Source organism: Rhinoderma darwinii, chromosome 9 (assembly GCF_050947455.1).
Source record: "Rhinoderma darwinii isolate aRhiDar2 chromosome 9, aRhiDar2.hap1, whole genome shotgun sequence".
Lineage (NCBI taxonomy): Eukaryota > Metazoa > Chordata > Amphibia > Anura > Rhinodermatidae > Rhinoderma > Rhinoderma darwinii.
This window is the reverse complement of record NC_134695.1, coordinates 51025919-51052047: the sequence shown is the minus strand read 5'-3', so window position 1 is coordinate 51052047 and position 26129 is coordinate 51025919. Positions and strand designations below refer to the sequence as shown.

The window sequence follows — 26129 nt, the reverse complement described above, 5'->3', positions numbered from 1 at the left end:
ATTGTTGTCGGCAGGACATCTCCTGGTGTAAACAGGGAGATGCGCTACCGACATGAGGGAAATATATGGTGACGAACGATCGGAGTAACGAGCGCTCATCCCAATACATCAACGAGACAGCTCGAGCAATCATAGGTTATCGGCTCCTTTTTCACGGTCCATATCGGACCATTTAATAAGACCTTAAGACGTTAGACGTCCTCATTGTTGAACTTGGGCATCTACTCAGAACCTGTTAGAGTAGATCTTGATCTACCTGGTGTCTACCTAGGCTGTACAAAATACTCTAGTGCTACTGTTAAAGTGGACACAAGAGAATGACTATGTTTTATTTGCTTTCTATACAGCAAGATTTCAAAAGAAGCCCTACCAGGAGAAGTAAAGTGAATGGCTCATATTTCACTTCTAAGCAAAATATAGCAAGACCCAAACTACATGGAAAACATTTTAAATGGTCTAAGAAAGGTATCTATAAAAATTAAAAAAAAAACACGTTCTCCAGGCTCCCCTACAACACTGTAAAATATATGTTATATGCAAGGTACTGTAGTAGTATTACACGATTTGTAAAAAAATAGATGACACAAACATTTATATCAAGTGTTTATCTCACATTCAAATAGGATATCAATTTTGCCAAGAAAAGAAAAGTTAAATACGTGAATGTAGAAAATAAAAATTTAAAAAGTAAAAATTAAAATTAAAATTCAAGAAAAAAAAATAAAAACAAAAAAAGAATACATAAAAGTTAATACATCAATGGACACTGCACTAGAATATGCAACATTTTATATTTTAGATTATACTGCAGTGTCCATGTATGTATTAACTTGTATTTTATCTTGGATTTTGATTATCATTTTTATTTTAATTTGCATTTCATTTTTATTTATTTTTTTAATTTTACTTTTTCTATTTTTGTTTTGTACATTCACGTTATTTTATTTTCTTGGCAAATTTGAATGTGAGATAAACACTTGATATAAACATATTAGTGTCATCTATTTTTTTACAAAGAGTGTAAGACTTCTTCTATCTTGCATATAACATATTTGACAGAGTGTAGTAGGGAAGTCTGGAGAGCGGGTATTTTGTTTGACTGTAGGATTCTTTTGGGGGATTGAATAAAACCCATTGTACTCGGCTATCCCCATTGCTTATATCACCGGTGAGTCCCTCATATTTTCTAAAAGTATCTAAAAACAGAAGCATTTCCTAATCCAGTGTCTCGGTGCTGGATTATCAGACTTTCTAGATTATCTAACAGTGTGTTAAAGGAATTTCGCTGCATCAGCATGTACTTACAGACTGAGAGTCCTTTGTGCGAGTGCAACATAGGAAGACTTTCAAACGACGGGTCCAGCTGCTGGCCTGACCTTCCTCCAGGCGGTGTCTAACACCACGCAGAAATAAAAAAAGTGGATGAAGCTGCGGTAATCGCAATAGAATACATCTAGCGGTAAGAGGAAAAATTTATTTACCGTAAATTGTATGTGCGCAAATTCCTTTGTCTTCTCTTTGTTGCACGCAGCTTCACAAAGGTCCTTCCAGTTGGATCAAACACACAGAGCACCGTGATACAGACACTGAGTATGACCACCCAGTTACATACCACCATCCCTATACATACACAATAATAACCATAAGGCACAGGCAAGGAAGAAAATGAGCAATGGAGTGTAAAAAAAAAAAAAAAAAAAAAAAAAAAAAAAAAAAAAAAAAAAAAGGAGATAGGTGTTGAAGTATGTTGGCCAGAGCTATACCTACTAGATCTCTTCACGTTGCAGACATAAAAAGAATTTGATTCCACTTACCCAGCGTAACATTCTTGGCAGTGACATCGTTGCAGGATGTGTAATACTGAGCGAGCCAGACAATACCCACGATGGCATAAACAAACTCAATCACCAGAATTGCTGCAAGGGATCAAAGACAGTGTAAATGGACAATAGGTTTCCACATTACGCATGCCAAGAGAAGGTTTGTCTGTAAATCTTACTCACCAAGCCGGACGTATAGCACATACTGCATAGAGTCCCTAGGATCAGTGTACAGGATTCCCCCTCGCATGCTCAGCCAGATGATGGCCACCTCTGCAATCATGCAGCTGAGCAGAATTCCCAGATAGCCCCGACCATGATCTACCAGATTCAGGGAACATGTCTCATGCGGGTTATAGGTTAGTCCAAAGAGAACCACAGAGAGGATAACAAACCTGTGGGAAATAATTAAAAAGGAAAATATTCAGAAGCACAAATTGTAAGAATTACAACACATCATAACCTCAGCTTAATTCCTATACAGTAACATAAGATTGTGCAACCCTAAGTCACGACAGCAGGGAAGGTCTCAATCATGGGTATACTGATCATTAGTCAGCTAAGCAAGAGTGTTCAATGCCAAGCATCAGCTGCAAAAGCAAATACAATTTGAAGGTGCATAACAAAAAAGGTAAAAATCCATAAATCACTTGACCTCATCACATCACACAGTAATAAGGATAGAAGGAGAGAAGGAAAGGCTTCAAAGACAGAAAACCAAAGTAATAAAAGGAACGGGAGAAAACATGGGGGGAGATTTGTTAAGTTAAATGCGTCAGAATTCTGGCTCAATTTGCGTACATGCCTTGCGCCAGATTTATCATGCGTTTTAAACACTTTTTGTACCTTACTAGGCCATTTGAAAAAGAGGGTCCAGAAAAGAGAAGTTTTTAAATTTGCGCCAAAATTTTGGCACAAAATATTGGTCTAAAGTTAGTCAACCACAAGGATGAGAAAAGTGTCAAACACGTCTAGCAAGATTAGCCAAATCTAACTTAGAGTGCGCCACGGTGATAAATTTGGTGCATCTTCTGCCTCCCGTGTCGACTTTAAAATTCTATGGATAATTTATGTAACTGGTTTTAACGAAATATTTGACACGGTATGGATTCTGCAGCTTGCCTGTATTTCATTAGATTTGATCAGAATTGAGCATTCAGGAGACGAGAGAGAGAGGCTGGAGACGAGACGACAGGGAGCTCGTTGACTAAATTGATAGAAAACGGCAGAGCAGCTTGTAATTTATTGGAATACATGTAAACTGCAGAAGCTAATCCTAGCAGCATTTTTAATTAAAACCAATTACATAAACGTTTTTTTCCCCCTATAATACTTCCATCATTGTTTCTCTCTGTCGCGGGGTGGATCATCTCAGTATGATTGACAGCTCAGACTAGCGGAAATGTACTGATGTCATCGCACCGCTGCCCTTAACGTGCACCTTCCCATGGATTCAGGGCTACTGCGCATGTCCTGGAACTGTCCATAAACCACTATAGAGTTGAAGGGAGGTGGCCGGTTGCTAAAGGAGACCCCGGCCAGCCTCTACTGTAAACCCATGTGCCAAAACTGCGCAAGCGTGGCCACTGCCATAACCCTAGGCAAAGAGTGACAAAGAACGAAGGACACATAGGGTGGAGAGGCAGAAATATCTGGAGAATGGTACAGTTGCGAAAAATGTTTGCATTTAGTAACCGGACTATATTTATGTTAGCGGTCATATTACAAAATGATTAACGAGATGGCAATGCCCCTTTTAGGGCAATAAGAATGATAAAATCTACCCCATCATGCGTCACAGGTGATTGGAGGAAAATAATTTCAAGATCGGAAGGGGTCCTACGCATGTAAGAAGAGAATTGTTGCGTCTAGGACACTAAAAGCAATCGGCTTGGAGCAATGGAAATCTGCTCTATTGCGCGGAACATTTAGCGTCCATGCTTCAAAATTTTTCTGGCTGGTTAGCATTAAACGCTACGGTTGTAACGTTTAGTACTGTCCAAGGAACATACACATGTGGCAACGCAAACGCACAATATTTCCTATGATACAAAAAAGAAAAATAATAGATGCTCTTCATATCATAGACAAATCTTTAAGTCTATAGCCAGCTTACGTTTTCTGATCTTATTACGTTGTGCGCATCTTTAGATAAAGCGGAGATGTAAACGCTTATCTGCTTAGGAGAAAGCGCTGTCACTTCGCACTATCCATTCCCAGAATTAAGGATCTTATTAACTGGTCAGGCTCTCCAAGTAGCAGATTATCAAGGCGACATGATAAACCTTCTTACTCACCACGTGCTGTGCAGTACAAAGAGGAAGATTCCCGGCAACACCAAATCATCGCTGCCCACAGACCAGCGCCGGCGGAACACGACAATGCCCGGCATGGTGAGCAGCAAGCACTATGTCACCGCGGCCTTCCTTTACTGTCTGCAGGAAAAAAAAAATATGCACTATAGTCAACGAAAAAAAAAAAAATGGGTGCAATTATTACCATTATTTAGATCAGAATATTAAAATAAGCCCAAATGATAAAACAAACTGAGCGATAACCACTATGGCTGCTATTAAACACAACAGGGGTTGTCACCCAGTATTCCTGGTGCCCTAAATAAAAATTTGTCCCCGTTTCCCCACCTCCACAAGTAGCCAGACTGATATGCAACATATGAGGCAGTATATGGAGAATTATAGAACATGTATTTTCCCGTTCCTGTAAGCGGAGCAGGCATGTCAATAGTTAAATATTACAGTACAGTATTACTATACTAGTTAGACATGACATCACCACTACAAAAACGATCTTCTCCACAGAGCTTACAATCTGGCCTTTCATAACAGTATGTGACTATACATCTAGCTTCCAATGGGAGTAATCGGATCTTGCTTCTTCTGCCGCCCCAGGCCATGCCCAGAACAATTGTGAATGTACAGTAAAGTCCTCGGCCGCCGCTATATAACAAGTAGCCTCTGTTCCTACTCACATTAGCACCCACCGCCGTCCATTTCTATCCTCTTCTCAGTTTATCTCCACAGCCGCAACACCTGCTGCAACATATCCTCCTGCTAGAACGTCAGCTTCATGTATTACTACTTAGATTGTTCTACCATTTCTCCTAATGTTCTAAGAGGACCCTTCTTGTGAAATTATCTATTTTCCAAACAGCTGATCTGAGGGTCCATAACCCTGTTCAGAAATCGCAACCGCCACAAAGAAAGAAGGCTGGAGCGGTTTATAAGATGTACTACCGGATTATCTTCTAGTTGTCCTTGGTATTATCAGCTAATTTGATAACCAGGTTATCCCCCTGTCTTATTAGACCCCACTATACCCCTCCTCCAAACACCTTTATAATGGAGGACTAAAGCTGCCCATAAAGATTTTTTGCCAATATTTTGTATGTGAAGGGCTGTTACCATACCCAACAGGTCTGCCAAAGGATTTTAATGGATATATTATTTTCTCCAGGCAATCCCCTTTTGTTCTCTCTGGTGACGCATCTTCTTACCCCTCTACCACTCATAGACATAACATAGTTGCTTGCCAAACATCCATCTATTAAACCGTATAAAGCGCAGTAGTTTTTTTTCCGGTGGTATACCAACCTATACCTGCCCGGTGGATTCTGCAATAGTGTCCTTTTGGCTCCTACTATTCAGTGCATAGGCCGAACTTACACACCGACCGCGGTGTGAACATAGCCTAAAGCCTGATTTCTTCCTCGATGGTAAACCGGCCCTTTTACACAGGACATTGCTTTCTGTACGGTGACTAACAATCGTTAACGCGATCGTTCGGTCCTCATCGGTTTGCATCTTTGACTGCAGCACATCCTCTGTTTACACGGGGAGATGTACTGACAACAATGATTTTTAGGCTGCAAACATGATGTGATCAGCCGATGAACGAGCGTTTGTTTGTCGGCTGATCGCTGCCCTGTTTACACAATTCAATAATTGGGAATGAGCGTTCTGCTGATTACTGGCCCGTATGTATGGGCCTGTACTTAGAAGATCTTCGCTCTAGCTCATGGGGGGGGGGGGGGGGGATCCTGATCTAGGGACCCCACAACGTCTATAATTTTTTTTTATTAAGGCATACGAACGGTTGTTGTCTATATGAGGTTTTGGTCTCTTTTGCATGGCTTTTCCTGTAATTTGCGTTTCCGGTCTGAGCGGGCCAGTAACAAACCGACACACTTGTTCTACTTTAGCATTAATCAGGGTTTCCCTTCTGATCACTGCTTGCCAGATGAAGAAAACTTTGTCCATTTACACCGAGATTAGCCTGACGCAGCAACCATCATGTAAATCCAGTCTAAATGTAATCATTCCTTGAAGAAAAAACAAACAGTTAAGCGTATGCTGGCGGAGCGGCCACGGAGTCTACACTACGGTATTAAAGCCCACAAAATCATTTTATCCCAGCACATAATGTAGGACATCTGTCCTGTTTACTGTTCCCGTTACATAACCCGTTTTCTGGAACTTTGGACTCCGATCACAAAACACATTTTAAGATTCCTGAATAAAGACCTATTTTTGATACTTTAGATTAAAGGAAAAAAAAAGTAATAAATCTGCTCAGATCGCTGACATATACAGTGTTGTTTGTGGGGTCCTCAAAACTGTGGCGCTGCCTGCAACATGGGGCTGGTCGGGGTTAAGGAGTCCAAAAACTTTTTTTTTTTCCACATCCTGCAGAATTTTTTTTTGGACACATTTTTTATAGTATACAAACATTTCACATATGAGACAATAACTGCCCTGCAGAATTTATAGTCATGAAGTGATTCACCAGCGGGCACTAGGTTCCCTCTATGTGACAGTAAAGGACAGGGACAACTACAGCAGCTCTCTAGTGTTGAAGACCCACCAAACAACACCCCGTATCTCAGCATCCGGTAACACTGCAGACATACCTAGGGGTTAGTATAGTCGAAACGGAGTTCAGGTTTTTGAGCGTAGGCATGAATACACAGAATAAACTAGAGATATTCATGTAGTTCTACTTTGTGTGGTATTTTTCATGTACTTCCCTCTAGAAATTGTGCAAGTCCCAAGGTGCACAGAAAGCCCTCGAGGAATAATCAGACGTCTTCCTACCCCCCCCCCCCTTTCCTGCATTGTATCTGTCCAGTACCTGCTGCGGTCTTTAATCGCTCCTGCGTTGCGCTCTCTGTCTCTTCTGTGTCTGGACAATGGACTATCAAATCAATATTGAGAGTTTGAACTTTGCCTTGTGTAATAGGCAAACTGCCCTGTGCAGTCATTTTCTGGGGCCTTTAACAATTTCCTGGACGGAGCCCTCTCTATTTTATCTCAATTGTGACATTAGGTCTTATAAGGACACCAACCCATGGCCATAGAAGTGCACACCGCGATAGACATACCAGGGAGCGGATATACCATTTGGGCAAACTGTGCCACTGCACAAGGAACCAGTAGGTAAAGGGGTCAATTGCCTACTTAAAAGCAGCTAGCAGTTTCTTTTGGCAGTTTTCTCATCTGCCTGCACGCCGTTTGCCGCGTTGTTTACTTGCGCCCATTGAGTGCCACGGGCAAAAACGCAGCGAAATACGCTTTCTCTGCCTCCTATTGATGTCAATGGGAGGTCAGAGGCGTAAACGCCCGAAGATAGGGCATGTTGCTTCTTTTTACTGTGAGAGTTTTTTAACGTTCGCGGTAAAAAAAACAAAACGCGTCCACCTCCCATTGAAATCAATGGGAGGCATTTTCAGCCATTTTTTGGCGCGTTTTTCCGACGCGGTTTCAGCGTCAAAAAACTTGTAAAAAAAAAAACAACTCTGTGTGAACAGGGCCTTAGAGTCCGTTAGTTTGCATGTAAGCGCCTGAGCTACTAAGTTTAATATCTCACAATTAGTAGTGACTTGTTAGAACGACATAAGAGGGTGCTCTATAATAAACTATTCGTGAGAAAGGGGCCCATTTACTGTTTTTGAATAGGGCCCCCCCTGTTTTTGTCCGGCCCTGCGCATACATATCGTTTAAAATAGGCGAGATAAGTGGCCACCAAGAATCTGGCGTGGCGGATCTCTTAGGAAAACATGTTAAAAGGGAACTTGTCCAGTTCTCATCTCCCCTGGCGAATATCGGACAGTCCTCATAGACATGAGATGGACGGCGGGTCCTACGTCAAGTTCTATATTTGTAATATAGTGAGAAAGGTCAATAAGCTGTAGGAATATTTAGTCAGGGCGTTTTTCATGGTGGCAGACGTTCGGAACGAAGAAATGTGTGACGTGCTATTACAAGTCCCCAGATAATGACTAACCCTGTTCACACACGAGTAGAGACCATTATTTTATTTCCGATGTTGTTTTGCCGCTTGCAATTCAAGTGAAAGGGAATTTTTGGGGAAAAAAATCAATTGGTCACATTTACATTTCATTGTTCTGCCACTAACAATACAGAAACACACAACCACAAACGCAAGCAATGCTTCCTACCTTCATGATTTACCAGAACGTTGCACATATAATAGCGGTCCTAGTTACATTTCCGAAATTTGCTTCTTTAAAGGCGACATGAAATTAACCTTTCGGGTGTATTTAGATGTTGCGGTTGAAACTGAATGCGGTTTCACCTCAATTTGGTGCGGTTTATAATGCAGTTGCGTCATCAAAAACGCAGACAATCACGGTAAAACGGCTACGGATTTTTTTTAGGATGTGTTTTTTAGGTGCAATTTCAACCGTATCTAAATATCTTCAGCCATGGTGGTCATTATCTTACACCCCCACAAATGGACATTAATTCATCTCAATTTGGCGGCAGTGCATGCTACCATTAGGGTCAGTTCACACGTAGCGTAAATACTGTGGATTTTCCGCAAGGGCATTTATTGCAGAAAATTTGCAGAATAGAGCAGCAGCAAAAAGGATGAGATTTGAACAAATCTCATCCACACGCTGCATAAATGCTGATCGGAAAAGCGGAAAGAAAACGCTCAGAAATTGAGCAGCAGTGCGTTTTTTTTAATCTGCAGAATGTCAATTATATTTGTTGCGTGTTTTCCCTATTGAATTCAATGGGGAGGTAAAACTCACAACAAATAGCAGAGGTTGCGTTTTTTTGCAGCGGAAAAGAAGCGATTCCGCCACTAAAAAAAATTAATCTTATACTTACCCAGAATTCTGTGTTTCTCCTTCCAGGCCGGCCTCCTAGCATAACGTTTTATCCCATGTGACCACTGCAGCCAATCACAGGCTGCATCTTTCACATGGCATAAACCTTCATCCCAGGAGGTCGAGCTGCAACACGGTGGAGGGATGCGTCGCCATGGCTACCTAAGCTGAAGTTTTTTGTTTTTTTTTGCAGTTTTCCGCTTCGGACATTCCGGTCAAAAAACCGCACCACAATTTGGTGCGGTTTTTCGTCCGGAATTCCCTGCGATGCAAAGGACGGATATGCGGAGTGCTTTTACACAACATATCCGCCGTGTGAACTTACCCTTACTCTAAGGCCGGATTTACAAGAGCGTGTGCATTTTGCGCGCGCAAAAAACGCGGCGTTTTGCGCTCGCAAAAGGTACTTAACAGCTCCGTGTGTCAGCCCCGTATGATGCGTGGCTGCGTGATTTTCGCGCAGCCGCCATCATTATGACACGGTTTGTAAACAGAAAAGCACGTGGTGCTTTTGTTTTCATTCATACTTTTTACTGCTGTTGCGCGAATCAGGCGCGTCACACGGAAGTGCTTCCGTGTGCTGCGCGTGATTTTCACGCACCAATTGACTTCAATGGGTGCGTGATGCGCGAAAAACTCACAAATATAGGACGTCGTGAGTTTTACGCAGCGGACACACACTGCGTGAAACTCACGGACAGTCTGAACGGCCCCATAGACTAACATAGGTCCGTGCGAGGCGTGTGAAAATCACGTGTGTTGCACGGACGTATTACACGTTTGTCTAAATAAGTGTGAAAGGTAACAAAAATCTGTCACTGAACGTCAAATCCCAGAACGAGGGCCCTGTTGCTTTAAGGTGTCGTCAAATAATTTACTGGGCCAGAAAAGCCAGGGGGGGGGGCGTTGTTGGGAAGACACAATCCATGTCAGCATATAAACAATCATTAACAAAAGTGACCTTATTGTCAATCAATAATATACCATAAAACAAAACAACTAAAAGTTAAAAAAAAATTATAAAGTGACTCCCACCTAGAAAGAAGGAAGATTATCACAGCACCGGAGAACAATGTAAAAGAACGGGTGCGAGCCTCAAAGGAACCGGATCCAAAGTCCCACAAGGAAAAGAGAAAGAGAGAGAAAGAGAAAGAGAGAGAAAGAGAGAGAAAGAGAGAGAAAGAGAGAGAAAGAGAGAGAAAGAGAGAGAAAGAGAGAGAAAGAGAGAGAAAGAGAGAGAAAGAGAGAGAAAGAGAGAGAAAGAGAGAGAAAGAGAGAGAAAGAGAGAGAAAGAGAGAGAAAGAGAGAGAGAGAGAGAGAAAGAGAGAGAGAGAGAGAGAGAAAGAGAGAGAAAGAGAGAGAGAGAGAGAGAGAGAGAGAGAGAGAGAGAGAGAGAGAGAGAGAGAGAGAGAAAGAGAGAGAGAGAGAGAGAGAGAGAGAGAGAGAGAGAGAGAGAGAGAAAGAGAGAGAGAAAGAGAGAGAGAAAGAGAGAGAGAAAGAGAGAGAGAAAGAGAGAGAGAAAGAGAGAGAGAAAGAGAGAGAGAAAGAAAGAGAGAAAGAAAGAGAGAAAGAAAGAGACAGCACTTCCAAAATAAATGGGAATTTTATTCACCCACCAGTGCAACGTTTCAGTCCAACAGGACCTTTCTCAAGCACAACAGGACTTTTCTCAAGCATGCTTGAGAGAGGTCCTGTTGGACTGAAACGTTGCAATGGTGGTGAATAAAATTCCCATTAATTTTAGCAGTGCTGCCTCACCTCTCGCTACTTGTTGGATCCCACCTAAAAAGACGCCCCTCTCCCAGCCCATAGATGCGGTCGTCCTGCTTTATTCGTCAGGTCAGGTGCATTTTATGGCCAATGGAAAAGCCTCAATCCTTCGTTTATTAGTACAACCATGAATTATAGTTCATATCTGAGGATAGTGCGCCTGTAATCCGCTAAAGCTGTGCCTCCTGTTTCAAGAAAAACTTATAATCTGGCAGAATTTATATAATAAAGTAAATCCTCAAAGTGCGATGAAATTTCGTCCATGGACACTTGACCGTAGCAACAAATCGCTGGCAACAGGGTTAAAGTCACAATAGACAACACGTCACCGATGTGGCCAGCAATTGGCTGCCGTAGTCACGTGTCAATGCATCATCGTCCTTTGACGACAAGACGCGGCGGAGGGCTTCTATACTCACAATGAATTTTAACGTTTATTATATTTTTTCTCAGCCGTTAGTGAGTATCTGTAGTCCGGAAAACCCCTTTTTTAAGAGTATCAGCGCTCATTAATATTAAACTAGCCGCATGCAAACTCTATTATTGCTTATGGGAAAAACAATAGCGTGGCGTACAGCCCTCGCCTCAGGCCCCGCTCATTCTCCACCAGTGCCACGTATTGGCTGCACTCACTGTCATTTACAAGCTACCTCATGAAAAATTAAAAGAACAATTATAAGGCACTGGCAGCCTGAACAATGGGTTTAGCGGAAGATTCTAGAAGACGCAGGCTGAAGTAGCGATATACTGGTGAGGCAAATGACAAACCTGTGGTTAGTCTAAGGACGGCTTCAAAAATTTATTTTTCACGTGCAAGGTATTTTTGTTTGGAAGGAAAAGCAGGATGGATCCCGGAGAGGCGATCAAGACAAACCATTGTCCTTTATCCTTTTCTCTTCACCGTGACACGTTCCCACTTCTATCACACAGCTTTACAATATCACGAAGAGTCATAACAGGATGTCCTATGTAAATCTCATGTCGTTAGTCATTTCCTTTATTTTCTTCCTCATAATTGCAGATCTTTACGAACACACTCTACATAAAAGCGACTAATTCTTTGTAATACCCTTAAGATAAGCGGGGACAATCGTCACACTCGGCCTCCTGATCTCCGCTATTTAAGCCCAGTGATTTTGGTGAGGCTGTAATACAGGACTTATCTCCAGGCGTGCTAATTTGATTGTAATAAAATCTCAGATAATCTGTTTATGCAACCGTAAATAAAGAGAAGAGGATATGCAAGGCCTGAACAGCGCCAGAAAAGAGAGCCAGGAGGCTCAGAAATAAGCGATGATGTGTCATCCAGAAACTTTATGAGTGAAGCTCCACCTCACGAGACACTTTAAATAGAATATTAGGCAACTGCAAACCCAAGACTGGATTTACACATTGTGATTTTGTCTGAAATCAGACCGACGTTAAAACATTGCGCTTTGGACAAGCCCGGTTTATATTAGGGAATATAGGACTAATGGGAATGGGGTTCCCCCTCTATTAGCCAGAGCAAAGGGTGGCTCTCATTATTCAGGATGCTTGGCATTTGTGCATTACAAAGGTGCCCAGTTTTGAATGAACCCCATGTAATACTTTACCTCCGTTGCAGCGTTGTGGTGCGAGCAATGAGCGTTTACCAAGCAGTTCTCATGGCTATACCAGCTGACCCCCGTAATCCCAACATCATTTTTCTCATGACGATTCCACGGATCCAGCTGGATATTACCAAAATTGCATACGTAAACCCAGCCAAGCAGTAAGGCCTCATGCATATAGCAGCACCCCGAGCGCCTACAGCTGCGTACTACATAGCCATAGGCACTCTACTTTTACAGAGATATTCTCTCCTAGAACCAATGCTTGAGAGAATATCTCTACAATGCGGCATCTGACGGAACATACCGCTCTTTTTTTCCTGTCAGATTTCCTCAAAATCTCTAAATGGCTTTGTATGCAACTGGAAGGTACATCCCCATAGACTGCTACGCGTGCCGTATTACAGCTCCATATAGTTTTTAAATTTGTCTGCTTGCACAGGCGCTTCAGGTAGGGTCACGCAAAGCGGCTGCCGGTGGAAACATGTGGCCAAAAACCGCTTGAAATTGCATTTTTACCACAAATTGGTGCGTTTTTTTAATATTAATTGCTGCATGATGTTGCAGTTTAACAAAATCGTGCAGCCATTAATAATCAATTTAAAAAAAAAAAATACTGATTAGCAATAAAAATCAATGCCGGCATGTTTTTCGAACCATATTGCATCCGCCACTCCGACGTCCAGCCGTAAAGCTCCCCTACACCTGCAGGTTTTATCTGATAATAATAGTCATGGATAAAAGGAATTTTCATCGGCAAAAACGGTCTTATGACAGCCCGTAGTCTACTGATAAATTGCAGCCTGTATTCTGCTGACAGGCCACCAGGATAAGCGGGCATTTGAAACCCGGCAGGTTATTAGAACAACCTCCAAAACTACTAGGGAGGGACTCCAATAATAACACTATATCAGGGGATTGCCATCTATGACATTTTCTAATAATAGTAGGCAGTGGCAGCTGACAGGCAGATGTGACAGTGTACAGATTTGCAGTGGGCAGTGTCTACATTACCCTGCACTTGCACGTACGCTTCAGCCAGCCAGAAGGAATGTGGTATTACTAGATCCGGCTTAAGACACAAGAAAACGGATGTCTCCTCATATCCAGCCAAATATTTAGTGCCACAAGCAGAGAACAGGACGGAGCATCTCTGAACAATACAACAATGTGAACGTCTTCCAAGTAACACACGCCAGTACCTGTACAGATCTCAATCCCGCCTTTCTTACATCCTATCATTTCTTCATCACACGCTCTTATAGTGGAGCATCCCTTCCAGCGCCACCACCGCCCCAGTACAAACACACCTCAGGAACAGAATATTTACTCTTGCATCTGAGTAATTTCGTAAGAAGTCCTAGAGGCACATTGATTGATATCAGGAAATAACGTTTTAAAAAAAACGGCAACACTAATATCCGGATTCACAGCCGCGCCGTCTGCGGTGAAGGCCACGGTCGCACATTGTTGTTGCACTATATTGAAATATGGTTGATGTTATTGGATCCATCATTGAAGTGAGTTAAGAGCTTTTCTGAATACATCCCCCTCTGTGTCTGACCCAGCTTTCCTAGGCTCCTGAAAAATCAAACCTGCCTAGTTATGCCTCGATACATAACCCTGCTGCTGTATAGGAAGGCAGACGAGTTGTTCGGAAAGCAAAGTGGCATCTGTAAATAGTGTTCACCCTGGTTGTCACTCAGCTTTCCCAGAAGCAGATCACTTTAAAAGAAAAAAAATTATTCGATAGAATAAAAAAAAACTTTCACACAAATTAAGGATTCAAATTTACTTTTGTACATTTTAGAATCTGACAAGATTTTCTGTACATTTTTTGCAAACTTTTTTTTATTTCACTTATCGGAAAATCTCGTAGCACCAATGACACTCAATTTAGATTTAGTAGTGTCGTCGCACGAGCCGCCTCGCCTACAGGCCTCCTGCGTGGCGTCACAAGCTGGAGCCAAACTTGACGGGCAGCTGATAGAAAGACTGGAGGAACCCCCTGGGTGTCCAGTCGCCACAATCCTTTTCCAAAAGTCTCTCTTCCCTCAGACTGGTGATGCAGACGAAGAAGGGATTACCGTACTGCACCACGATCCATTGCAGCAGGCAGCGCCATAAAAGAAAAAAAAACGCCAGACTTACTTGCCCAAGGTAAGCCCGACATGGCAGAACCTGCTACCGGACGGACGACGTTCCTCTCCTCACCTGAAAGTGACAGGAGTAGGTGTTGGAGGTCCCGGTATGGGAGGATCATCTCATGGTCAGGTGGCGTCATGGAGGGCGAAGGGGAAAATACTTTGTTAATCTGAGCAGTGTACTGTAATTGGATAGAGGTTGTATGTCCTCCGACACTCCAAAAATACACATACGGGGAATTTAGATTGTGAGCCCCACTGGACAAATTCCGTACAGCTCCGCAGAATATGTTGGTGCTATATAAGCAACAAAAATAAGATACAATAGTCGTCTGTGTATATGACCCACCTGTCAGATGAAAGACAGGCCCGGGGATCCCGCTTTCACTCCCACAATTCATTGCAATGCAGCGGAAATCCTCAAGATATCCGCCTGCAATATGGACTCCCTGCTATACTGGCCGAATGGGTAAGCGCTCAGAACAACCGTAAGAATATGCACGACACTCCGAGCGGTTTTATTGGCTCTAGAATTCCATTTGTTTCAGTGTTACGGGGCTTTACGAATAAACCCAAATCACAGACACGGTGGTTGCGTTGTAGTTTGCTCTTGCATATAGGGTTTGGTGGTCAAGTTTAAAGTGAAGCTTTATTGAGTCTATTTTTTTTGGGGACACCTTTACATTTTAAACAGCCTGTCCATGATTAGAAAAATGGATCTGCTTTTATTCCACAGAAACAGCGCCACCCCTGTGCATGGGCGCTGTCTGGTATTGCAGTTCAACCCCATTTAAGTGCAATATCAGACACAGCCAATGGAAATGAGCGTCAATTTCCGAAAAATAGCAGAAATCCTAGACGACCCCATTAAGTGCAAAGGGCGCCACAACCCAACCTTACACCAACTACTGAGTACCGGGTAGGGCTGGGCAATTAATCGAAAAAATAATCTAAATTGAAATTCTGCGCAATTAATTGATGTCATCTTGATATTTTGGTTTTATCAATTCTTTTTTCCCAGTTTAAACTGTATCTACATCTTCAGGACGCAAATACAGTTGAATCCAATGGTAAAGCAGGGGACCATAAGGTTCTGCTCTACCATTTACTATGTATCCCTGGACGCGAGGCAGGGAATTCATCGCGCCTGTCTGCTCCGTGCCGCACAGACCTGAGGAGCAAAAGGATCTCCTCCTCTCATGATTGAAACAAGGTTAGGGGCGTACGTATATTATTATTTTTATTCAGACACTATAGGGGGCAGCTGTGGGGGCAGCTATGAGGTGCATATATGGGGGCATTATACTGTGAGAGGGAAGCTATAGGGGCATTATACTGCATAGAAGTCAGTTATAGGGGCATTATACTGCATAGAAGTCAGTTATAGGGGCATTATACTGTATAGAAGTCAGTTATAGGGGCATTATACTATGTAGAGGCAGCTTATGGGGGCATTATACTGTGTGGAGGCATTTATAGCGGCATTATACTGTGTGGGGGCAGTGTCAGGGGGTATATTATATACTGTAGTATACAGCAGGCTCAAATATTAATTCAATGGCATAAAATGCAAATAGGGGGCGTGACATGCAAAAAGGGGTGTGGCCTAAATCATTTAGGTCATATGTCTAATGTATACATTTGCATAATAATAAAATAAAATGCATTGTACCCATAGCTTTCTATGGGGCAATATAATTTAAAAAAAATATATCACTTCCACTAGAATTGGACCTGTACACACACCAAACAGAATTTGACCAATACACGTTTGTAGTTTTTTTTTTTTTGTATAATTTTTTTTATGAAAAACAAAACAAACAGCACACCCTATGCCTGAACTGTATGGCCCAAATATGGTGAGAACTGCACCTAAGTGATCAGTATCTATACCAGCCGATGCTTTCCAGAGGTCTGCTCCATCTGTAGTAACATCTATCAGACGTTCATGAATTTATTCCTCAGCCCTCATAGTATGTGACAGCAATGGAAATGTGACTCCTGCTGCGATCTGATACCATAGGAATAATGTATCAATCGCATCTGTGAATGGATCAGTGCTCCGGGAAGAAGATGAAGGGGATGCGGGTCTGATCAGGAGGAGGTTATCTATACAGAGGACGATAGGTACAGTACGATGGTGACAGATGTGCACACAGCAGTGGCCGGGCACACGGTCATGTCACAGCAGGTCTCCAATGGATGGACATAGCGGTGGCACACAGCAGCTGGGTGCACGGGCTGTCACCTCACTATGACATGCAGCGCCCGGTGACATCATGCACAGTACACATCATGTACACCAGGCCGGCCCCGTTCCTCCCCAGACTCTGCAACATATCTCCGGACGTCCGAGCACAGTGTGCCCTGCATCCACATCACTGTTCTCACCTCTCGGAGGCTCCATGCCGCCTACTCGCTCGCTCCTTCTTTCCGTGATCCCGGCGCAGCGGCACGTCCGCACCGGGGCGGGACCTGACGTCACTTCCGGAACCTCCTTCCCTCCTCTCCGCACCGGCGGTATTCATGGCAACTGCGCCACCGCCGTGACGGAGCGCAGGGATTGTCGTGACGTCATGGTGTAGCGGGGATTACCCGGATGGATGATAGTGCCGCACTGGTGTTCACTGTGAGTGAATGGCAGCAGGTGATGAAGAAAAGTGGTGCATTTGCCCATAGCAACTTATCAAATCCCTGCTTTCATTTTGTAACCTGCACTAGTAACATGAGCTGGATGCTGATTGGTTGCTATTGGTAACGCCTCCACTTCTTTCTGCACTCCCTATTTTGCTACTTGACTGGAGATGCTTTTTCTCCAGGGTACCAGTTTTGTATTATTGAATCCTCGCCCGCAATTACAGACCACACCCCCTTACTGATATGGATTGGGTTAATGGATTTCGCCTTCTCTATACGATGTGGGTGTCAGCTGTGTATTACGGATGACACCCTTCTCTAACGGCCAGGATTGGAGATAACTCCAATGCCGACCAATTAAGGCCTTGTTCACACGGCGGAAATTCAAACGGTTTCCGACGCATTTTCTGCGTAGCAATCAGCGTGAATTCCACCTGCAAAGCACATTCTATTGCCCTTAATGGGAAACCGCCCAGACTAGGCAGAATTTTCAGGAGTCGGAATTGCAAACCGCTTTCCTAAAGTGGCTTTGATGCTGAAGAACTAAGAAAAGACGTCACTTCTTGACGCGATTTCTGCAGCGTAAACAGCGTCAGGTAGTCAGATGCAGATTTGCATGCAGAAATGTGGCTGTCCAAGGGATTTCTGCCATGGATTCTCTGGCAATTCCACGTTGTTGTTTTTTTTTTACATGAAAAGTCCGCTGTGTGAACACAGCCTAACTGCTTAGATGCCACGGTCAATAGCGGCATTTCCAATGATGACGGATCCGGTGCAAATGGTTTCCGTTTGCCTCCGTTGTGCAAGGGTTCCGTAGTTTTGACTGAATCGATACCGTAGTCGACTGCGATATTCATTCTGTCAAAATGACGGAACCCTTACACAACGGTGACAAATGGAAAACATTTGCATCGGTTCCGTCACCATTGAAATCAATGGTGATGCAAGCGGAATCCAGTGATTTCCGTTTGTTTCAGTCAGGGTTCCGTTCTGACAGAAATCTCAGACGGAACGCCAGAACGCAGGAGCCCTGACACAGACGTGAATGAAGCCCAAGTTCATAACTTAGATGTGATCGATAACAGGTGGACACGCAGGAGCCGCATGCACTGGTCAGTCCGGTTGATCTGACGGATTGTATACAGGATACAAAGCAGCTGTATCTCAAAAAGTAAAATTATTTTTAACAAAATGTAATTACAAAGTTGCACCAATCACACAAAAAAAACAAGTTTTTAAAGGTGTACATAGCATTTAAGCATTTGTTTTTTTTTATCCATCAATTCCAATGCTACTCAATGGCAGCCTGGGCCGCTGCTCGCTTCACCTACTCCTTTTCCTGTCTCTTCGTGCCATACTAGTGACATGACGTTGCTTTTTATGATGTGTGATGGCTCCTGCTGCGTGGCATGTTGTCCCTGGTATTAGGGTACTTCTGGTAGTTGGCCAGTTGTTGGAAGATTGGAACATAAGGCTGGGTTCACACGACCTATTTTCAGGCGTAAACAAGACGTATTATGCCTCGATTTACGCCTGAAAATAGGGCTACAATACGTCGGCAAACATCTGCCCATTCATTTGAATGGGTTTTGCCGACGTACTGTGCCGACGACCTGTAATTTACGCGTCGTCGTTTGACAGCTGTCAAACGACGACGCGTAAAATGACTGCCTCGTCAAAGAAGTGCAGGAGACTTCTTTGGACGTTTTTGAAGCCGTTTTCTCATAGACTCCAATGAAAACAGCTCCAAAAACGGACGTAAAAAACGCCGCAAAAACGCAGCGAATAACGCGAGTTGCTCAAAAAACGTCTGATAATCAGGGGCTGTTTTCCCTTGAAAACAGCTCCGGACTTTCAGACGTAATTGCAGTTATCGTGTGCACATACCCTAACATATATTTCTGATTATCTCAGATTACACTAATATTAGTATTACGATTGTGCCCAAAAGCTTCCTCGCTGCTGCTGGGTAATTTTCAGTTTGCTAATAAAAGAGTTCCTGACACCTCTCCTGACTCATCTGGTTTTGTAAGTACTTCCCCAAAAAATAACTATTTGGAGCATCTTTTCTTAGACCCCTGCGTTGTGATGTTCCTCTGTTATTCCTCCTGTAAATTTAGGAATACATTGTTTACTGATTGGCTCATGCCTTATTTTTTTTTACCCTTTTTAGGATAAATAGGAAGAAACAAATTTCAAAAAATTCACCCATACCGCTCCTATTCATCCACATTCTCTCTAATCCCTTGGTTAGCTTTAATGGACATACTGTATGTAACATTAGTCCAGATAGGGGATGCTCTTGTATCAATTTTAAAATGGGTAAGGTACTTGGTTGGAGTAACTATAAACATGGCATGCTCATCAGCGCCAGGCATGGTGGTTTGAGCAGCCAAGAACTTGGGTTTTATGTTTATGTTGGTTAATGTCAATAAAGACTGGCAGGAATAGAAGTCATCAAAATGGTTAACATAAATAGTTTGACTATGTAGGGAATTGAGTTTCATTTGACTTGTGCCATTTAAAGTGTCGGAATCAGATTACATAAAATGGGCAGAATACCCACTTCGGCCTGTCATAGATGTTACCGTTTGGAGGCAGATTTTTGGCACCTCATGTGGAATTGCCCTTACATTTCTACATTTTGGTCACAAGTGTTCAATTTTCTCACATCCCTTTTACCTACTAATCTACCTAATTCTCCTAAAATCGCACTATTTGGACTTCTAGATGAGGAAATATGGACACACTATATATGTATATTCTTGGCCAGAAATTTGATAGCAATGCTTTGGATGCAGGGGCGTAGCTATAAGCTCATGGGCCCAGGTGCAAGAATTCAGCTTGGGCCCCCCTACCCCTCCACAACACCACCAGAACCCTGTACACGCCTATGCCCAGCTACCTTGCCAGACACACCCCATGAATGCCCCCACAGTATAATGCCCCACACAATATAATGCCCTCCATAGCTGCCCCCCACACAGTATAATGCCGTCCATAGCTGCCCCCCACACAGTATAATGCCTCCATAGCTGCCCCCACACAGTATAATGCCCCATAGCTGCCCCATACAGTATAATGCCCCATACAGTATAATGCCCCCATAGCTGCCCCATAGAGTATAATGCCCCCCATACAGTATAATGCCCCCATAGCTGCCCCATACAGTATAATGCCCCCATACAGTATAATGTCCTCCATAGCTGCCACATACAGTATAATGCCCCACGCAGTATAATGCCCCCCATAGCTGCCCCATACAGTATAATGCCCCCCCATACAATATGCTCCCCATACAGTATAATGCCCCCTCAGCAGCTACCATACGAGCCCCCCCTCCCATACCCAGTATAATGCCCACATATGTATGTACCTAATAGAAAAATAATAACATAATCACTTACCTTTCCCATGACGGGTGGAGGATCCTTTTCCTTCCCTGCACTTTGCTGTGAGTGACTTGGCACAGACAATAGCGATGACGTCTCCACATCGCGCCTGCCTGTGCCGAGCCGCTTGTGGCACAGTGTGGCTCCAGCATTGAACCCAACTGAATGTGCGTCCTGCGGGTCAGTTGCAAGCGGGTCAGGCTTAGGGACCCAGTCGCAGTTGCGACCGTTGCGACCCCTATAGCTACGCCACTGATTGGATGGGAGATGGACGTACATCATTTTTGCAATGGAAGACACTAGTAAACACTATCATACCTTATGAGCGATTGGTATATCAACATCGAGGTTGTCCTGACAAATTTCCTAAAATTTGGGGTTTGTGGTTGGATACTGCTGAATCTATTGCTGTAGATGACTCTTAATTCACCCATTGAGATTTCTAATATTGCTCTCATTGATTTGAATTACTCGCTCTTTACTGTTCCTTATCCGCACATGTAGTTCTATAGTGGTTTAGACAACAAGTTGTGTTTCTAATGTTTATATTGGTTTATAAAAAAAAGAACGTAAACTCTGCAATGTTGCTATTACAATGTACTTATTTCTACTGAGTGAAATTGATTGTATCACTTTACTTGTACACTGAAGATTTTATAGATCTACGTATATAAACTATACTGTTTGCAACATTTTAAATAAAACAAATTTTAAAAAAAAAATGTCGGCATCAAGTTTACAGATGGTTGTGTGACTTCTAGAAATTTTGTGCATAACTGACAAAAGACAAAAAACTGTTGAACCAAGAAAAGCCCTACCCCCTTATAAAAAGGTGTAAGAAAAAAGAAGAAAAATAAAAGTTGCTTTGTCCACACTCTCACTTTGTTCTTTCTTAGGCCCTGTTCAAATGGAGTATTTTGGCACTGATTTTGACACGGAAACCGCATTGGAATCAATGCCAAACGTCAGAAATCGCTCCCAATTGATTTAAATGGGAAACAGTGTCTTTGGCTCCCGGGTAAAAAAAAAAGTGGCATGTCCTTTCTTTCTGATCAGGGGACTGTAATTTATCTAAAATTACATAAAAAGTCCATCATTTTTTTAGACTGCATACTTTTAATTCTAAATAGACATTCAGATTAAAACAAAGTTTTATTGTAAATCTTTAAAACAAATCTTCAAATGGTAAAACCCATTCCGCCCGCGATCCGTCGACTACGCTATTGATTCCTTTAAAACTACATGAACCTTCACAACTGAGAAAAACGGAATCCATTGGCACCAGATCCGTCACAATTGAAATCAATGACCTACCCCCGATATTGCAGCACAAAGTCTCCTCCACTTCTGGGTTGCAGGCGGGACTTAGTGGCGCTGCTCTACTACATCTGACTGCATGCAATTGTGCCTTCTCGGAAGCGTAATCGCCACCTACATCTCTGTACATTCTTCATAATAGGTCCGCTCCCACCTTCACTTTGTACGGCTAACCCAATAGGTCCGGAGCTGTCACAGTTTTATCCCCTTTATGTATGATGATGCACCGACACCATTGGTAGTAGGAAGCAAGGAGAAGTCACGTGGACCAGTGTTGGCGCGTCATCATTTAGCTGGAAACTACTGAGCTTCCTGAATCATGTGACTGGCGGGTAGATTGGGGTTTCTGCACAAAAGTGGAAAATCAACTATATTTAATCATATTGTATGAGTAATGGGCAGGTGTTTTGTTTATCTGAATAACCCCTTTAAAGGGGTATTTCCAAAATCATAAATTATCACCTATCCACAGGACAGGTGATCATTTTCTGATCTCTGGTGTTCTACCGCTGGGATCCACACCGATCGCGAGAACAGGGGTCCCGAACCTCCAGATCCTCCTCACTGCTGAACCGCAGTTAGGAAGACATTGAACGGAGCGGCGGTTGAGCATGCGCACTCCATTCAAGCCCGTAAGGCCCTTTTACACTATTATACATAATTGTATGCGTCCTTACCATTCGGCGCTTTTCTTGTGATGCAGGCTGTGCGATGACGGAGACAGGTGAGTGTTTATTGAAGCAGGGGACACTTTGGTGCTATCTACAGGGGACACTCTGGCGCTATCAACATGGGCAGTGGGTGGCACTAGGTACATGGGCAGTGTCTGACACTATGTACATGGGTGATTTGGCACTATCTACAGGGGGCAGTGTGTGGAACTATGTACATGGGGATTGTGGCATTATCTACATGGGCATTGTGTGGCACTATACAAGGTACACAGGCACTAACTACAGGGGGCAGTGTCTGGCACTACCTACAGGGGGCAGTATGAGGCACTGTCTACAGAGGGCAGTGTGTGGCACTGCTTACAGGAGGCACTATCTACAGGTGCCTCTGGCATTATCTACAGGGGGCACTGTGGCACTATCTGCAGGGGGTACTGTGGCATTTTCTGCAAGGGGCACTGTTGCACTATCTACAGGGAAGCACTGTGGCACTATCTACAGGGAGCAGTGTCGGGCACTATCTTCAGGGGGCACTGAATGTGGCATTACCTACACTGGTCTTTATACTACGAGTAGTGGTCAGCACATATCCACAAGCCCAGCCCTTTTAATTAAAGCTTGTAATATAAAGGGCTCAGCTGGTCGATACCTGCAGACCAATACCTAAAGCATAAAAACCGGAGGGCAGCGGCCCTATGAGAGTCCACTATTGGGGGCATTATAATGTGTGGGGGAACTTAGGGGACAATATTATTAACTCCTTCCTACTGCAGCCACTTTTGACCATCCTGACGGAGACATATTTTTCAAATCTGACATGTGTCACTTTATGTGGTAATAACTTTGGAATGCTTTTACCTGTCCAATCGATTCTGAGATTGTTTTCTAGTGACACATTTTACTTTAAGTTAGTAGTAAAATTTGGTCGATACATTCAGTATTTAAAGAGGCTCTGTCACCAGATTTTGCAACCCCTATCTGCTATTGCAGCAGATAGGCGCTGCAATGTAGATTACAGTAACGTTTTTATTTTAAAAAAACGAGCATTTTTGGCCAAGTTATGACCATTTTTGTAGTTATGCAAATGAGGCTTGCAAAAGTCCAAGTGGGTGTGTTTAAAAGTAAAAGTCCAAGTGGGTGTGTATTATGTGCGTACATCGGGGCGTTTTTAATACTTTCACTAGCTGGGCGCTCTGATGAGAAGTAACATCCTCTTCTCTTCAGAACGCCCAGCTTGTGACAGTGCAGATCTGTGACGTCACTCACAGGTCCTGCATCGTGACGGCCACATCGGCACCAGAGGCTACAGTTGATTCTGCAGCAGCATCAGCGTTTGCAGGTAAGTCGATCTTACCTGCAAATGCTGATGCTGCTGCAGAATCAACTGTAGCCTCTGCTGCCGATGTGGCCGTCACGATGCAGGACCTGTGAGTGACGTCACAGATCTGCACTGTCACAAGCTGGGCGTTCTGAAGAGAAGAGGATGTTACTTCTCTTCACAGCGCCCAGCTAGTAAAAGTATTAAAAACGCCCCGATGTACGCACATAATACACACCCACTTGGACTTTTACTTTTAAACACACCCACTTGGACTTTTGCAAGCCTCATTTGCATAATTACAAAAATGGTCATAACTTGGCCAAAAATGCTCGTTTTTTAAAAATAAAAACGTTACTGTAATCTACATTGCAGCGCCTATCTGCTGCAATAGCAGATAGGGGTTGCAAAATCTGGTGACAGAGCCTCTTTAATTGTGAAAAACACCAAAATTATGCAAAAAATTGCAAAAATTTGCATTTTATCAATTTAAATGTATCTGCTTGTAAAACAGAGATTAATATCATTCAAAATAGTTGCTAATTAACATTTTTCATATGTCTACTTTATGTTTACATAATTTGTTCGAACATCCTTTTATTTTTCTAGGACGTTACAAGGCTTAGAACTTTAGCAGAAATGTCTCAAATTTTCAAAAAAATGTCAAAAGACTATCTTTACACGGACCAGTTCCGTTGTGAAGTGGCTTTGAGGGGCCTATAAAATACAAACACCCATAAGTCACCTCATTTTAAAAACTGCACACTTAAACTATTCAAAACAACATTTAGAAAGTTTCTTAACCCTTTAGGTGTTTCACAAGAATTAAAGCAAAGTAAGAGGAGAAATTCTGAAATTTTATTTTTTTTGCAGAAATGTATATTTAATTCATTTTGTTCTGTAACACAGAAGGTTTTACCAGAGAAACGCAACACAATATTTATTGCCCAGATTATGCAGTTTTTAGAAATATCCCACCCGCTGCCCTAGTGTGCTAATGAACTGAAGCACTGGCCTCAGAAGCAAAGGAGCACCTAGTGGAATTTGGGGCATTCTTTTTATTGGAATATATTTTAGGCACCATGTCAGGTTTGAAGAGATCTTTTGATGCCAAAACAGTGGAAGCCCCCCCTCCTCAAAGACCCCATTTTGGAAACTACACCCCACAAATAATTTATCTAGGGGTGTAGTGAGCATTTTGACCCCACAGGTGTTTCATAGATTTTATTAGAATTTGGATGTGAAAATAAAAAATTTACTTTTTTTCCAATAAGATGTACTTTTAGCTAAAAAACAACAACAATGTCCACAAGGAATAAAGAAGAAAAAGCCCCCTAACATTTGTAAAGCAACTTCTCTGGAGTATGGAAATACTACATATGTGGGCATAAATTGCTGTTTGGGCACACAGCAGGGCTCAGAAGGGACGAAGCGCCATTTGGGTTTTGAGCACAGATTTTGCTGGATTGGTTTCTTGGCACATGTCGCTTTTGCAAAGCCCTTAAGGTACCAGTACAGGGGAAACTACCCAAAAGTGACTCCATTTACGAAACTACACCCCTTGAGGAATTCATATAGGGATGTAGTGAGCATTTTGACCCCACAGGTGTTTCATAGATTTTATTAGAATTGGGCAGTGAAAATTAAAAAAAATCATTTGTTTCCAATAAGACGTAGTTTTAGCTCAACATTTTTCATTTTGTCAACAAATAAAAGAGAAAAAGCACCAAAACATTTGTAAAGCAACTTATCTGGTGTACGGCAATACCCCATATGTGGTCATAAACTGCTGTTTGGGCACACAGTAGGGCTCAGAAGGGAAGGAGCACCATTTGGCTTTTGGAGTACAGATTTTGCTGGATTGGTTTCTGGTCGCTTTGTCACATTTGCAAAGCCCCTGTGGGACCAAAACAGTGGAAACCCCCCAGAAGTGACATCATTTTGGAAACTACACCCTGAAGGTATTCACCTAGGGGTGTAGTGAGTATGTTAACCCCGCAGGTGATTTGCAGAAATTAGTGTGCACTCGATGTTTCAGAGTGAAAATTAGATTTTTTCCATAGATATGCCAATATGTGGTGCCCAGCTTCTGCCACCATAACAAGACAGCTCTCGAATTATTATGCTGTGTTTCCCGGTTTTAGAAAAACCCTACATGTGGCCCTAATCTTTTGCCTGGACATTCGAATAGGCTCAGGAGTGAAAGAGTACCATGCGAAATTGAGGCCTAATTTGGCGATTTACAAAGTATTGGTTCACAATTGCAGAGGCTCTGATATAACATACAGCTTACAACCATCATTCAAACAATATTT

General features: G+C 42.8%; 1 protein-coding gene across 2 annotated transcripts in view; it reads right to left on the bottom strand.

Annotated features, from left to right (window-relative positions):
- DAGLA (diacylglycerol lipase alpha) overlaps positions 1 to 16979 on the bottom strand; it is a 40375-nt gene extending 23396 nt beyond the window's left edge. The window contains exons 1-6 of one of the 2 annotated variants that reach the window (XM_075837649.1): positions 16871 to 16979; positions 4118 to 4255; positions 2004 to 2215; positions 1815 to 1916; positions 1482 to 1620; positions 1306 to 1393 (exon numbers count right to left, since the gene is read on the bottom strand). In XM_075837649.1, the coding sequence (XP_075693764.1) occupies positions 1306 to 1393; positions 1482 to 1620; positions 1815 to 1916; positions 2004 to 2215; positions 4118 to 4212 (636 nt within the window). In that variant the 5' untranslated portion in view covers positions 4213 to 4255; positions 16871 to 16979. Of the gene's footprint in view, positions 1 to 1305; positions 1394 to 1481; positions 1621 to 1814; positions 1917 to 2003; positions 2216 to 4117; positions 4256 to 6968; positions 7013 to 16870 lie in introns of those variants that run through there. The other variant, XM_075837650.1, reaches the window with a different exon arrangement.
- Positions 16980 to 26129: the final 9150 nt, after the last annotated feature.